The 17,177-nt window shown below is 39.4% G+C and overlaps 1 protein-coding gene and 1 pseudogene across 2 annotated transcripts; both read right to left on the reverse strand.

The window, feature by feature from the left end:
* Positions 1-1,319: 1,319 nt before the first annotated feature.
* On the reverse strand, positions 1,320-7,390 carry mmd (monocyte to macrophage differentiation-associated). 2 transcript variants are annotated; one of them, XM_085455024.1, is made up of 7 exons: positions 6,892-7,386; positions 5,804-5,885; positions 5,541-5,701; positions 4,388-4,462; positions 4,191-4,292; positions 3,788-3,857; positions 2,773-3,048 (listed from the first exon to the last, which is right to left on the reverse strand). In XM_085455024.1, exons 1-7 carry the CDS (start codon positions 6,915-6,917, stop codon positions 2,845-2,847), a joined length of 720 nt encoding a protein of 239 aa, XP_085311150.1. In that variant the 5' UTR covers positions 6,918-7,386; the 3' UTR covers positions 2,773-2,844. The 2 variants fall into 2 exon arrangements, with proteins under 2 accessions (XP_085311149.1, XP_085311150.1); XM_085455023.1 differs by lacking the exon at positions 3,788-3,857 and having other exon boundaries at positions 1,320-3,048; positions 6,892-7,390.
* An 8,943-nt stretch (positions 7,391-16,333) lies between these two features.
* Positions 16,334-16,697, reverse strand: LOC146711966 (small integral membrane protein 36 pseudogene; annotated as a pseudogene).
* Positions 16,698-17,177: the final 480 nt, after the last annotated feature.

Genomic DNA, 17,177 nt, shown 5'->3' on the forward strand with positions numbered 1-17,177 from the left:
TTGGTAAGAGTCCGTGTGGCACTGAACTCTGGGTCAGACTCGTTATTAAAAATGTGTTTTCTGATGTTAATTTGTGACTTTTATAGCTTTTTTTGTGCCTGACATGAAAAGCATCAGACAGGGACGTGATTGTTGACCAATCACATTTGAGCTGGCTGCGAACAGTGTGACAGTCAATTTGCTTTTTTTTTTGTGTCAGCATCCTTATTTTAAAAAAAAAAAAAAAAACTGGCACACAAAACAGGAAGCCATGATGATCCAGTAACTGCCCTGAAAATCCAGTAAAACTGAGAAACTAATTAACTCAATCGGTTAAATATTTATTAAAATAAAACTAGAAAAGGATGGATGAGTAGTTTTTAAAGTAAACTGAACTGCACATCAATCTTCTCTTCAAAAGCACTCAATACGTGCTGTGTGAGCTTATGCAACCTTCATTTACTTAATCTGAAGAATCAGTTTTTCCTTAATGTGTTCAGAAGTTTCCACTATGGGGTGCGTTGAGAGGACGCCCACATGTCATAGTGCTGAGAACGGCCGTTCCGAGTCCGACCCGCAGCCCTTTGCTACCTGTCTGTCCTCGTTTTCCTGTCGTTTCTTCACTTATCTAATAAAACTGAAAAAGGCCAAAAAGAGACTCCAGTCTGAGCACTTCCCATAATCGCAGACACTCGTCGGCGGAGGCTCAACTCATCCTCTTCGAGCCACGATCTGATTCCTTGGGTCAACAGCTGCAGCTCGTGGCTGTAGGTGAGGGTGGGAATGTAAATCACCCAGTAGATGGACCAGTGGGATCACAGGATGGTAACCTCAGAGATATTTCCTGCTTTGTGTGAAGAGAAATGATGCTTTGTGTCTAAAAAACACAATTATCCTATCGTTATTGAAAGAAACGCAAAGTAATGTAAATATCACACCGAATACTGAATCCTGTTTGGATTCGTGCTTCAGGGCCTTGAATCACTTTTTAAAATTATGATCATAAAAGTTTAAATTAATAAGTTTAAAAGTGTATAAATCAGGCTTGACACTCACTACCAAAAATATATTTGTACCACAAAGAAGTAAAAGTTGTGACATTAGCGCTGAATATAATATAACGAATAATTAAGCAGACTCTGGGGCTTTCTTGTTAAAGCAGAATTACATATTTATCTGTTGTAGAGGGATATTAAAAAAACCCAGCAGCAGCCTAAATGAAGAGCCTGAGATGTGCTCGTCTAAATCCTCTTAGAAACTCAATAAAGGCAGATTCTAGTTTCTTTTGTATGGAGCGTCTAATGAGAGCTGGATTAGACACAGACACAGTCAGTGCAAAGTGAATTTAGGAGAAAACCTGAAAGAGATGCAGACGTAGGGTTTCCTCGTTTTTTTATTCTCACATCAGAAAGGTGGAGAAGCTTTCGTGGTTATGCAGCACCGTTAACAGCCAACAGAAGATATGAGAAGAATTTTGTTTCCCCTGCAAAGGCCAGGAGCATGTCATTAACAGAGCAAAGAAGAGAATGTACAAACATTACAAAACAGTGGTTAAGGAAATCATTCAGCTCCAGACATCACTAAGAGGAAAGCAACAGGATTATAACTGTACAAATCAGGAGCCGTGAAGCTAATTTACAAAACCAGCAGCATGAGACAAAGACAGGAACACGAGGATTTCCCCACTGATCAGACCCTTCCAAAGACTGCAGACGGGGAACGCTGCTCAAACCTGAGCAGTCAGTGGAAACAAATGTAATACTGGACCACAGTACAAAGGTCGTGCATACAAACACTGTTCACATTACAGAAAAAGTGGAGAAAAAAAAAATCATTCTGTCTCCTTTATCCACCTCACCTGATTTCTCTCTCATGGTTTGGCTCATTACCAAAAATCCCACCTTGCCCGAGTCAAACTGAAATAGCATGAGTCGCTTTCATTACGCCTGCCCACCAGCAGGGGGCGCCAACTACTTAGAAAAGAAACAGTGGTTCTCTGAAAACTGCATCTGGTCACAGAAACAAAGCGCTGTGCATTAGACCAAAAAAGTGCAAATGTGAATCAGATGGATTTAAAACATCACTGTAACTTTACAGGAAGCAAAAAAACAAAAACAACTCCATGTGTTCACAAAACGTTACCAGCAGAATACACTGAAGCACTGAGCGGCTCTACACACTGTACATGTGTAACTACTGAGAAGAGTTTTCAATGTCGGCTTGTTTGGCATTGAACGTGTGGTTAGATCACTACTTTGCTTCTTGTTTGATCAAGTTTAAATCAGTTTTCCATTTGAAGAAATGCTTCAGTTTAGACAACATTACAGACCTTTGGCTTCTGTTAAATAAAAGTTAAATTCAGCTCCTACATTAACACTAACGTCTGATATAACATCATATAAGAGCTACTGATCAGAGTGGATATTTAGCACCTCATTCGATATCCTCCCTCATGTTCAAAACACTGAAACTGATCAATCTCCGAGTTTTGACACTCAAATAACCCCCAAAGTGGAATGTGACTGACTTCAAGTGATACAAAAGACGGCTATCAAATTTCTCAAATACTCTTTCAAATATTTATGAATGTGCCAAGGTCAACAGCAAGTGTAAAAGTTCAAAATTCCCTTCCTGACTGTCAAAGGATTTGTTTTTATTTTTACAAAACGGCTATAAAGTAGCTTTTCTTCATTGGCTTAAAAATCTGTTTTCCTTGTTAGAAAACAGTAAACAATTCACGGTCATTGTTTTCGTAAACCTTACGGCTGTCGTTGCAGCTTCAGCGGGCAGTCGAGGGAGTCGCCCCGCGCTCGGCGCGAGAGCACGAGGGTGACGGGACGGGAAGCGCCCTGTCTGGGGTCGCGGTCACGAGTCGAGGAGGGTGTCTGAGCTGGGAGCGTTGTAGAGGTACTTCCAGATGGCGTAGTAGTGCACTGCCGCCGCCAGCGCCACGAACATGTGCCAGATGGCGTGGGCGAATGGGATGACGCCATCGCTCTTGAAGAAGAAGACACCGAGGCAGTAGATGAGTCCTCCACAGGCCAGCTCCTGAAGACCGTCTGTGTTGCTCTGCAAAAACACACAAAAATGGATACATGTAACATATTCATTAAACATTACTGTTTAAAACACATTGCTGACTGTGCACTGATTGGTTGAATCGTTACAACCTGACCAGTGAGCAGGTCGGTAGGAAGAATCGGGCAGCTGGTTTGTAGCAGCTGAACCCTCAAAATGAGATTGAGTAAACCGTTTTTTGTAAGCGCATCGTGGACGGCGCCGTTTTCACAGACGGAAGACAAAGTCGAAAATAACTTTGCAAGAATGATTTGCTACACCTGAGCAGCTAACCCAAGTAAAGTGTGCAGGACATAACAGGAGCCAATGGACATAATGAAATATCAGAAAGAGCACACAAACCACCAAAGCACCACAAAATCCTGCAAAATATTAACAATAAAACATGCAGCATGCACAGAAAAGGATTACTGAGATGTGTGGCTGCTATTTCCACTGAGACCAGTAGAAGCAGAGATTAAAACAAAGACGAGGCGCCACAGCAGGATTCAAAAATTATTTTTCAGCTCTGAATCGTTTTATATGAATCATTAAATCACAAAGAAAACTTTAAATGCATCGTTTGTTTTCTGTGAACTCTTGTCAAACACCCTAAAGAGGAAGTAAGACACACTGCTAACAGCTCCACCCTACAGATGTTCGGTTTATCGGCTGAGATGAAGAAGTGATGTGAGGGTTTAAGAATTAAGCTGAATGTGATTGTGCTTGTATTAATAAAAATATATATTACCATTGATGTCACCACAGATGCGGGAAAAAATCCCATCGACAAATAGAAGGCCAGCTCAACGAGTTTATACCTGTGGAGGCAAAAAAGGGGGGAAAGTGTGTGTTTACGAGGTCTGTGCCATGCAAAGGAAAAGTGAAACACAAGCAAGGCAGGGAGATGATCAGATCTGACACAGGCGGCGTTTGGAGGATGTGACAAAGTGAAATCATGAGGAAAAAGGATTTTCGGGCATGAGTGTAGAGTTTTGAGACGTGTTTTGTATCCAGGGAAGAGTTTCGAAGCACTGTGGTTACTTCAGACTAACACAGAAAGACATTTCTAGCTATTGTGATTTTTCTTTCCTGGCTTTCTCAATAAAATGTAAAAAAACGAATGAAGAGTGAAAAACACTTTGCGAGCTCACTTTTCATGGTAGTTGAAGACATAAATGGTTCCAGCAGCAGCCATGAGCCACACAAACCAGCGCATGTGTGCTGCGAGGGGGCCCAGTTCACGCAGGTTCAACCTGAATAAAGATGAAAATCCAAATTAGATCAAGTTAGATCTCCGTGTATGACTCAGGTCCAGGGGAGTATATCATGCTGTCTGTCTGACACTCACCAAGGTGTGTAGGAGGCAGCAATGAAGAAATAGATGACCACTCTGTCACACATGTGAAAGCAATGCTCCACTGACCTGAAACAGACGACACTCAGGTTTATGCCGTTTTCCTCAACAACCATCATTTTCATGCCCACTTAGGCAGAAACATTTCTGCCTAACAGGACGTGAGATTGTGTTTCCATACCAGCAGTGAGTAATTTGCAAGTGTATGGAAATTATTGTCTGAGCAGGACAGACAAAGAACCACAAAAAAAAAAAAAAAAAAAAAAAAACAATGAGGTCGCAGGTCATTTGTCTGCAGCGTGACGCAAATGCAAACAAAGTGAATTTGCTAACACGCTAAAGGTAAACAAAAGAAGATGGGACATACGAGTCACCATAACAGGTCAACATTTCACAGTATCAAAGTATGAGAAGCGCCACACCCACTCACATGATTTTAAAAAAAGCAAAAGAAATAATGAAATGGAAAGAACACGCTAACGAAAGCATTACTCGATACACAGTAATGTTGTAATTCGCAGCGGCGTCTGAACATGTAGCATTATGTCCTGCGCAGTGATCAAAAATGATAGAATGACAGAAAAATGGCCGATGGATGAGAAGAAAGATGGCAGCGTATATCTACCTAAAAGCAACAAAGTATTTGTGAAAGCAAAGCAACAAAGAATGTTGATTTTATTCATTTAGCTCACACCAAATATCATCATCATATTTTAATTATTTAATAACAAGAAAACAAAGGACTGTCCAAATGTGTCTTTTCCAAAAAGCTCACGATATCCGGAGACTGATCGTATGTATGAAAGCTTTTATTAGAACAGTCACTCAAGGTAATACTTGAAATTCCATGAGATGACCTCAAGCACAGATTAGAAGTGGGCCATAAGGGTCCGTCTGCTTTGCATCACTTAAAATAGCACCAGATTTATTTTTTTTTTAAATGGATGCACGAAGCAGATGATGAGGACAGGAAGTCAGAGAAATGGCACAGAGAATGTGGGCAATTTCCAAAAATAAAAGAGCCTGTGCAGACTAAACGCTCCACTTTGGAAACACTGGAACAAAACTAACACAAAAACACACACACCCACCAGTATTTCTGGCATGAATCTTCTGCCTGAGTGCTTATTAATGCTTCAGTCCTCACCTCATGTGACTCTTCTTCCAGGTGATGATATGAAACACGGTGGAGACGAGGAAGAGGGCACACAGGCCCATGCCGTACACCCAGGCCGTGATCCTCTCCCAGCGGTTGTCCGACAGACAGTGCAGCAGCGTCATCCCCACGAAGGCTGGCACGATGAGGAGCTGCAAGGATGAGGGAGAAATCACAGAATAAATAAATTATTAAGACAGTTAAAGAGCAACTGTGAAATTACACGGAGGCCTAAACAGTTTGGAGCCACTCACTGCATGGGTGTAAAAGTTTGCAGCATGCTCATAGCAGGTAGGCTGGTAGCGGCAGTTTGCAGAGGCCCGTCTGTTCATGAACCTGAAACACACACAAAAACAAACAGAACAAAACATTAAAAGACCCCACGGCACCTCACCAACAAACCCACCCTTCAGTATCTGCGCTTTAAGAGAGGAATTTAATTACATCAGAGGGACAGCTCAGGTGGAGACAAAGTTTGAGCTGTGGATGTCCCTAAAAACAAAAGCATCCAAAAGAAGAACTTTATCTAGACAATATGCGTACACTGATTTTTTGAATATTTATGTACATTTATTTATTCATTCTAACATCACATATTACACAACCCGTGCAAAACAATTAACATAGGTTACATGTTGTATATGTGCTTATATATGTGCCTGGCCTTTATTCTTATCATTAGAGCTATCCTACCTTCCAAGTACAAAAAAAGAAATACCAGCAGACAGATGAACAACAATATTCTCACATTTAATGCTTTGAAATATATTTTTCTTAACACTGAAAAATGCAAATACTGCTCAAATCACACTTACTCTCCTGCACTGAAAAAAGTCTGTACACAGTTTCAAGTAAATTATGATTTTGTTTTAAACTTTATTTAAAAAATAAACCAAATCATTATAAACAGTGGCTCAGTGTGATCATATTAAATAGTCTAGAATTAACAACAACATCTGCCATTAGCTTATTTTACTGTCTCCGAACCAAAAGATTAAGATATTTAATTAAGATTAAGTGTAAGATGTAAGTCGAGGCCAGAAAATGAAGCACTTTTTTAAAATCAATGTTCGAAAAATAATTTATTATCACTCGTAGACTGAATTATTAATTTTAAATCACAGTTTAGCGCCAGTTTGTTAAAATTTAAACGTTTCGATATTTAAAGTGAAAGTTCCTTTCGTTTGTCTAAAACAGCGCTTTGCTAACGGCCAGTAGAAAGAGGAACCTAAACACTGAGTGCTTTATAAAAGTATGTAGCGTTGAAATCTCCCTGTTTTTTCTCCAATCTCATCCAGGCACAACCAAAACAGCATTTTTCGTTTTTCAGATTTCCGCTTACCTCTGAAAGCTGTTCACACGCTTCATTCCGGTGTCTTTTTTTAACCGCGGGAAGCAACGAAAAATGGACCACAGCCAGCAAAGTAAAGAGCAAAAGCCCAGCTTTAAAGAGGGAGGGATAAAACAATAAACTGTCCTGACAAGCCAAAGGAAACGAAAGGCCTAGCATTAGCTAGTCGGCTAACGTTCTGCTGTTCATAAGCTAACTTGCACTACGGCTACAAGGCACCGGCAAAATTAATACCCCTGCTGCAAAGGCACCATTTTAGTCTTTTTCGTAATACCATTCTGCAGCAAATACTGACTCACTGCCTCTTCTTTGCGCAATAAAGATCCATAAGCACCCCGTGGCAGCCAAGACAAACTAAAAACACCCCCGCAAATAAGCAACCCCGCCGGCCAAAGACGAGCTGCTACCCGCTGATCCGCTCTACAAAAAATATGATTTCTTTTTGAGCTGCACAGAGTCACAGCAGTGGTGAGATGCTGAGTGGCACGGCATGAGCCAATGAAGAGCAACGACGTCGGAAAACGACCAATCAGATCTCAGGTGGGCGGGATCCTGTAGAGGGATGTGTCATTTTTGGTTGACAGTTAAAATAGTGACAATGGCACAGTTTATGGCAATGACGGTTGAAAGGATAGTAATAAAACACAATTAGTCTTTTCACCTTCTAAGATGCATAAGGCTCAATTGAAAGTTAATTAATGATTTACCAGCACTTTTAATAGTTTTTTAATAGTTTGCAAAGATTTCCGGCTGCTGTCCATCATCATTAAACTTCAGTTTATTAGGAACTGTTTGACCTTTGACGTTAAACTTTGTAAATATGGGAACAATGGTTTCCTAACCATTATTTGATTTGTTTAATTTTTAACTGACCTCCTGCAAATTAAAACAAGAGTGATTTCTAAGTTTCCTAAAATATGCCAGGCTGTGCACACTCAGTAGTCTGCTGCTGTTCTAGTAAGCAAAACAAGCTCCGTGGGAAGATCTAAGATGGGGATGTGGTACATATCACTGTTGTTGTCCCTACAGTATACAGTCACCATGAAATCTTAGCATGTAATGCTTTAACTCAGTTTCAGCTTCTTTTTGCAGATATTAATCATATGACGGATTTTACAGTAGGCTTAAAACATGAAAAATGGGCCGCTTTATCTTAAAAGTTTCTTATGGTGCAGCACGAGTTTATGCAGCAGCAGACTGACTCACACAAGCAGAGAGTGAACTACACACAGTATCACACTGTGACAGCCTTGTTACATAATAGCACCACAACTTGACCAGTGCCCCTTAGCTATAAGAGAGCTGTGAGAGTGTTTATGTAAGACTGAAGTGAAATCCTTCGGATTAATGAAGTTCACGCCGTGCAGTTTTAGCCTCAGAGCATTCGTACCATCTTCTCTGTCTACGAATGTTTTATAGCTCAAAGAATTTAAATATTTTTAGCAAACACCACAAAAATCTGGTTATATTGCACATTGGAAATTGTACACCCCTCTTGGGTGTAGCCTGTCACTGTAAATAAAAATCAGCACACAGCAGTTACTACACCAGCGAGGGCAGAGAATAGGATTGATCCAGACAAAGACAAACGGCTCATTGTGCTTGGTTGAGTTTTAAAAAGGACGTTGGCACAGACAATGGGAGAGTGCCAGAGGCCATGTGTCAAAGGACAATGTCTTCTTCTGTTCGGTTTCTCTCTTAGTTGACACTGGCCTGAGAGCTGCAGGTGGCAGTCTGTCACAGCAGCCTAGAGTAGCTTCCTGTCCCTAAACAGTCCAGGTCTGTCTGTGTCTCACTTGCACTGATCACCTTCTCAGCTGGATGGAGTTTCCCTGCTGTGTAACCTGCACTCTTGAATCGCAGGAGCAGCTGTATCAATTTGCACCTACTCCTGTCACCATGAGGGCAGTGACTGGATTTAAAGCTGCAACCTCATCTTACTGCTTCCAATACTATTGTCACGGAAAACAACACCCAGTGCTTCACCAAAGCCCTACAGTTCAGGAAAATCAAGCAGATTTGTATTTTCCTTCTATCTCGACTAAAACAAACCAATAATTAACGAATTAATTTGAGGTGTTGTGTTCATTTACAGTTCGAAACTATCATTATCAGTCTCTTGAGTCACATTTCCAGCCTTCTGTTTACTCTCCTTTAGCTCTGTTTTGGTCACATTCTTCCTCAGCTGCTACACGATCAAGTACAATCATCAGGTGCTCTGTAAATAAGTGACTGTTGCATTTGAAAAAAAAAAAAGACTATTAACTTGAAGAGTAAAAGTATGGACTAGAAAGCTAAACAATGGCCTGAAACTCACTCACAAAAGCCCAGAAGAACTGCAGAGTCCAGCACTAGTTATTTGTTATCTTTTATCATATATCAGACTGTATCTTTTTTAATTGGTTTGATCGACTTCTTCTCAAACTGAATTTGAGAGTTATTCAATGATTTAATCAGAATTAAGATGAAAAGTTTTATAGGGATCAAAGCAAAGGAACCAAATGGTCATTTTATTGTCTCGTGGAAATACTTCGCCTCCGGTGCAGCTCGACCAACAACAGCCCAGTCAGAGAATGAAGCAGCTTATGTTTCACTGAGTCATGAAGCTCACGCTGGAGACCTAAAAGCCTTTATACAAACTTCTCCATATATGTGAAATTATTCCAAAGGACCTGCAATTAGATTGTGATGCGTTACTTCTGTCCTGTTAGCACTGACACACCTGTTAGAGCAGGATTTACCCAGCCGTCAGAATGATTGTGATAAAGAGCGATTACATTATTACACTAACAAACTACAGCTGCAGCGCTGCTCTAACAGACTCTTTGCATTTTATTTTGCTACAGTAAAAATTTAACCAAAAACACACGCGCGTCAGAAATCTAAGGTTTCAGTCTGCTGAGTGTAATATTTCATTCCTGCAATCATTTATTGTTTGATTATTTTATGAACTAATTGCGTTAATCCAGAAATATCAAAAGGAGACTGAGAAATGTTTATATAACTATGGAAATTCCTAAATGTACTACTTTATTTTGAAAAGGAATTGCAACAGCAATTTAGAGTAAGCTGAGCCGATTCTGTGTTATTTAACTTACATTTGAGTGTCTTTGGTCATCTTTAATCTGGAATAATTGTTTAAAATCACAAAGTTTTTATCATTTTTTTAATCTCAGTCCATATTTCTGATTGAATGTAGGACGCTCTATGATAGCCACAAACTGGGGGCTTCGTATCTAAAACGTTTACTACTTTATAGTACTACTATATAAGTATATAGACTGACAGAACATTGTTAAAGTTCTCACTGATTAGGTTTTGGAAATACAAGTCCAACCTGTCTTTGCAGATGACGTAAATGCTTCCAAAGTGTAAACATGGGGATTTTTACAGTAAAATGTGACGCGGTCTTCAGCATTTCCTGCTTTGCCGATCATTTCTAGTCCCCACACACCTGTTCCTTGTTTTCTCACCAAGCCACGGCACATCCCGACCCTGTGATGCTAGAATCTGAGTATTTTCATCTGATACAGAGGCCAGCTTCCTGTTTTACTTCAGGCTTGTGTGTAACCACAGCTAAAACAAATCAAATCTTTGTAATCTCTCTGCAACTGTATGAATAGCTACAGTTAGAAATGCACGCTATCTAATCTTCCTGATAGCCCGGGGTCAGGGTTCAGGTATGCTTATGGTGCACCTGGAGAACTTTCAGTTTCCTTAAAAACATTTACTGCAGACAACACAAGGTGGAAAACACGACTCAGTCCTCCACATGTAAATACTGATGCAGGATTAGCAGAAAAGCAAAGAGAAAGCACGGCTCTCGGCTCTTAGTAGATTTGTCTTGTAGGGGAAACGTATAGACAAGTGCCCTTGGAATAAAAGAGGCTTTATGTGTACATGTGACAGGGGGTTAAACAGCTTTGTAATTGGTTTACTGTTTCAGGGTAGAATGCAAAGTCCATGGGTAATATCCAGTGGGTGATGAGGGGGAGGGGAGGTATTAAGAAAATGAGTATTTAAGACATCATTTGGTTGTTGCATATTAGCTAAATGAACCGACTGTGTTTGAGAATAGAATAGACTAGAATATCCCTTTCATGTACACGTATGTCGCCGTAATGAAATAAATGTACTGAATGTATTTAAAGTGTCATCACAAACCCCAAACATAACTTTACTAAAAATGAAGGCAAATAGTTGCTTTATTTTATTTAAAATTTCATGCACTTTTTGATTGCAAATTGTTTCCTTTTGCTTTCTCAAAAAAAGGACAATCAGTGTCGCACTACTGACAGTATGTTTTTGCTTTGCCTCATTATGTTGCAAACCTTTAATAGAAACATTAAAGCTTGCCATCACAGGGCTTTACTTTGACATTGAGCAGAGGATTATTTTACACTCTCCTGTTTGTCATCACTCACTCACTCCACTCATGGTGTCACAGTTTTCCTCATCTATTTAATAGATGCAATTTAATATTAACTACAAACACAGGAACAGCTTATTTTCCTTTTCTCGTCTTCCACAGTGAAAAAACTGAATCGAATATAATAAAATGAATAAGTGTTAATTAATCATGAACAATCTGTTTAACTGCCATCGAAAGAAAGAAAATGTCAAATGAATGAAACGTTTTTAAGTCTAAATAACTATTTAAACTTAAAAATGTTTAATTTGGCTTTAGCATGATGCACAATAAAAAAGTACAATGGATCAGCACCTTTAAATCCCAGTGATTTTACAAAGCTTCTCATTCATCCAATCACCTGCGCTGCACGCTGGCATGCCATTGCCATGCAGAGAGGGCACAGCCTGAACCTCTGAGCCTGTTAATGATGGACAACTGGTCTGACGGGCAGAGCCACAGTCACCGCAGCACGAAAATGCAAAACTAAACAGAGTATTTAGGTCAGGAGCTCTCCCGCTGCAGCGTTTTCCGTACCCATCTTAATTAATCTCGCATCTATCGAGCTGAGCCTGCCGCTCTGTGTAATGGAAAGCACAAAGGCAGGATTACTATTGCTGCCGTTCTGTCCTCTTTTTACACACCTCAGTGTCAAAGGCCAACATCTATTATATCACAACCAATACTTAGAACGAGAACTGACTGTACTTTAACTGTGTCAGCTGGGAAACACATCCTCATTAGACAGAAATAATTTGGCCTCATTTAAAAAATGTAAAAAAAACCTCCATCGATACACAAGAAGTTTTAATACTATATGTACAGTTTTATTAAAGTCTCATGTCTATTAGATTCTGGAAAGTATTGATCACGATGTCACATTTTTCATTTTGGAGGAGAAACTATTGTGAGAGTAACTGAAATCTGCAAAAATACAAGAATTAGAGTGATTGAAACATTAACTCAAATATTACAGTGTGATTTTGATGTGTGCATGATATAATTAAAGTCTGCTGTTAGTACATTTAACCACCAAACTAAATGCAGTGACCTATCTTAAATGAAATTAGTGCTTAGTGCACATATTCACATTTTGTCCATATTTTATTTAATAATCTGTAGTTTATTATAGACGCTGGAGAGATTATATCTCTCGGCTGGCCTGGGAACGCCTTGGTATTCCCCCGGATAAGCTGGAGGAGGTGGCTGGGGAGAGGGAGGTCTGGGCCTCTTTGCTTAGGCTGCTGCCCCCGCGACCCGGCCCCGGACAAAGCGGATGAAGATGGATGGATGGATAGTTTATTATAGATGTTATAGATTTATTTAGGAGTGCTGTGATTGGTGTTCGGTTTTGATGTTTTTCGGCTTTGACTTGTCGATGTTGTGAGATTAAGCCATCCATGGACCCCATGACCACAGTAACACCTTTACTCTCATGTACTGTAGCACATGTACAGTACATGAGATTATCCTCATACATGTTATACATATCTCTGTACAATTTTTCTATACATATTTCAGTACATTGTTGCCTGTATATACAAACTTCAGTTGCTCATGTATGTAGGACCACTTTGTGTCTTCCTTTTATATTTTATATAATTTTCTCATCCGCAGGATAATAAAGGTCTATTCTATTCTATTCTATTCTATTCTATTCTATTCTATTCTACGCATTCGTACTATGTGAAACAAATATTAAAAGGTTGTAATTTTATAATAATTAAAAGGCTGTAAATTATAAACTAAAAGTGCAGTTTTAACAGTAGCAAAGATCTCTTAACGCCCTCTTTTGCCCATTGACCTTTGACCTTTGGTTATGAATTGGTTTCCTTTTTAATTAGGTAAAAAAAAAATTAGTGTGTTTAAATTGGTGTTAATTAAAACTCAGTTACTCTATCATGCTATATCAGGTTTATGTGCCTTATCTTTTATGCTAGTTGCACTATTTTAATTTGCACAATCAAAATTATTTATTGATTTAATTTTTGCACAAACCAGAGAGAATCTAACTGAGGCTATTTCTGGAGCCGTTGTATATTTGTCTTCTGTTTGGCGAGCCTTTCCCTTTACAAAGAATCATCCTGACCTCTTTTATGAATGTGATCTGTTTATGGTGCATTTCTTAGAAGATCCAGGATTACACTGAGAGCCATCCAGACTTTAGATCCAGATTCAGACACAGCTATTTCTGTTGAGGGCTGGCAGCACAGCACAGCCGTAATCACAATGTCCAGAATAATCAGCAAACAGGACGGCTAGCTTCGTTTTTTTCCAAGTTTAATGTTGTTTCCTTTTTGTTAAATCCCAGATGTCTTTTTATATTTGTTTCTGTAAAATGAAACTGAAGCTATCATTGATGAATAAACTGCAAAACACATTGCTGTACCATGATTTCAGTGTTTTATAGCTACAATTACTGTGTATACTCCAAACTGTTTCTGAAAAGTTAACAACAATCATGTAAACTAAATACAAAATATTTTATATCTCCAAATGTGCAACAGGAAAGTTGCAAACTGCTGGAGAAAATGTTGTGAAGCAAATTCAGTTCAGTTCAGCAACATGCGTTTTTATATGTAAAGCAACAAGAGTCGCCTCTGGGTGCTCGAAGCAAAGACACATAATCACAATTCTTCTGTTGTCTCTGAAAATCTGTTTGAAACAAAGACAAAATAATCAACATAGTTTACCAAATGAAGAGAAAGACAAAGAGAAATATAATATACAGACGTTCCTGGGAATTCACCAGCGGACTCAAACATGAAACAGAAAAAATATCTTTCTGCTCTGAAATGTGAAGAAACATTGAAGGAAAATTAGAAATGGAGAAATAAACCGACGGGGTTACGAACAATCACACAAAGAATACATGCAGATGAGTTAAAGCTACGATTCAGCTTTTTGTACTGCTACTATTTATTTCCACACATTTAAATAATGATAAAGGGAATGATGATAGGTCTTTAAAATTAATTTAAAAAATGAATGCAATTCTTTTACATCTGTTAGGAGATTCTTAGATAATTAGTTCGTAATACTGTAATCCTGTGCAATATCCCATCTGCCCTCCTGTCATATTTCTTTTCAAGATTTTCTTATTTAATCACTAGTGTACATATGTTTATATTTATAGATACATATATATTTAGTCATCTTTTCTCTTTTACCACGTCTCTCTAATATTTTGCTCCTTACTATTTTTCTATTTTTTTTTATTATTTTATTATATTTTATTATATTTTCTTCTACTGTACCATGCTGCTGAGTGACTGCTGCTCGTCAAACACATTTCATTGCAATGTTGACCCTGTGCTAACTTGCATATGACAAATAAAACTGAAAACTGACTTTTCTGCTTTTTAAATCTATTAAATGTATATTATATTATCAATTGTTAATTTGATTGTTTTCTTTTTGTTGGATCTTTTGTTCTTACATGCGGAGCTTTAAATACAAAGAACAGGAGGTGAAAGCTGCAGGGACATAAAAGTAAAGTGAATATCTTTTGATTTACTGATGTGTGAAAAAAACCTACTAAAAGTACTAAAAGAAAACAGGCAGCATGGGAGCACTGGGCAGAGATGAAACAACATCACACACACACAACATAACTAAAGCAACGCATTTGAATGTTAATATTTACATTCCTTTTTGACCCTTTGAAGGAAAAACATTACTGTACTGTTAAAAATGGTCAAATCAGTGACCTGCTGTTAAAATACCTTCTCTCTCAGAGTTGGCATTTGCGGTATTTAATTATATTTGGTATTTTAAACTTATATCCGCCCTGTGACACTGAGTACGAGACAGAAACCATTACAGGTTGACAGGTTCTAGTGTCTCAGATGCTCAGATTACAGAGCCAGGAGCACCGGGGTCATTATTGTTAGCTGATTTTTTTTTTAGGAAACGCTACAACTGATACAATAGAATCTCATTAAACTAAAGTAAAACATAATTTACCGGAAACATCTTTAGTTTTAGTCTCAGTGTCTGTGATCAAATTGGTCAACACAACCATCAGGAGTCGGTCTGATTTCTGAAACGCAGACCTGACTGTGCGTGGGTGTTTGTATTGTAACACCTGGTCTGAATTCCTGTCAGTTATCACTTATATTATAATTAAAACAACAACAAGCAGTTAGAATAATAAAAGGCACACGAGATTAACAATACAGACGACCTGAAGTGAAAATGTAAACAGTTTGATCACAACCGGAAGGAGCATAAAAGCAGATCATAGCCAAGTCCTGGAAAAGCTTTAGAGATGGAAACGTTAATAACACCCTCTCGTGCACTCTCACTCTGCAGCTTTATGTTAACTGTGCACTGTTTGCTCGACAAACACAGCTAATGTGAGTGCTCGCTTGTTTCTCACACCTTGATATGCTTTATCTGCACTTCGGTGATGTGGCAGACAAAAGGAAACCCTTCAAGCTTAACCCCGGCTTTATGCTGCTTATTCTTATCGAAATGTTTAAGATATTAAGCAAATTAACTTTTAACGTGGGGATCTAATAATGCTCGCTCAGGAACCTGATAAGAAACTTTCAACAACTACATCGATGCACGTCACATTTCCAACAATTGTTCAGCACTGACCCCTGAACTGCAGCCAGATCTGAGCGCTTGGTTTCAATAAAGCCAAGATGACTGTTTTATATGGCAAAGAGGTGCAAAGTCCAAAGACACTGAAGAATATTTATTCTGCATAACAGCACGTTTTATATTTTTCTAACCTTAATCCAGAACCTTTCATCCCACTCTTCTCAGTCAGCGCAACAGACATGCCCCTCTTATTCTTCGTCTTTTATTGGTTGTGACATTTGCTTTCCAGAGGTGACTGCAGGCTTTGCCTTTAGATCCTTGAGATAAAGAGGGATTTCACGTGCATGCACACAGTACTTAAATACATCAACACATGTCACTCTCCCTTACCGTCCGAGTTTGGTCCTATGTAGGTCAAATCGTAGCATTGTCCCAGGAAAAAAGTCAAAACAAAAGAACAAAAATAACCCCAGAAAAATGCAAAAAGCAGTGTATGTGCAAAAATGAGTTGGGTATAAACAGAGGTAAGTTGCACTCAGACCATCGTGCTCTTCTTCTCCCTGAAGTCTGAGTTCGATGGCTCGTGGTAGGTGGTGATCATGTTGGCTGTGTCCCACCGTCCCACAGGTGCTGAGGAGTTCTGCATCACCACCAGTCTGATGGGAGACTGAGTGGGTTGTGGGTCCGGGGCGTACTCCTTGGTAGGATCTTTGCCCCGACAGTCATACATTATACAGGATATCAGGAAGACGAGGAGCAAGATAACGTAGCTGGCGATAAGGATGCAAAGGTTCAAAGTGACGGGGTCAATCTCCTGGTAGTTTTCCAGAAAGCCCATGATGCCTGCCTCATGCTGGGTGGCCCAGAAGGCCCTGAAACCAGCACCTCAGTGGACGGAGAGGCAGAAGGCGTCAACAGCCGCTACACACCAAGAACACTAAGCAAGCCTGGTGACAGCAGGGCTCTCTCTCTCTATCCTCTTCAATCCGCCCTCCCTCCTTGCCCTCTGTCCAACCTCTCTGCCTCGCTCCTGTCTTCTTCCTCCTCTCTGTGTCAGACGAGCGCTGTGGATGTGTGGCTTTGAGGTAAAAATACTTTAATCCTCATCTCTCCTCCAACCTGGAATTTCTGCCATCCCTAGCTCTCTTTAATAGCTTCAGTTGTAACACAGCAACAGATTCTGTGTTACATCATCATGGGAATATTTAATTACTGTGTGTGTGACGTATTTTAGCGTGTGTGTGTGGTGTAATCTTAATCTTGATTGTAACTGGGGATTGACGGAGGAAGCCATCTGGCTGAATAGAAGCCACTAAAA

The sequence above is a fragment of the Copadichromis virginalis genome, linkage group LG4 (genome assembly GCF_057382275.1).
Source record: "Copadichromis virginalis isolate Kocher_CV1m ecotype Utaka linkage group LG4, C_Virginalis_male_GT1.1, whole genome shotgun sequence".
NCBI classification, from domain to species: domain Eukaryota; kingdom Metazoa; phylum Chordata; class Actinopteri; order Cichliformes; family Cichlidae; genus Copadichromis; species Copadichromis virginalis.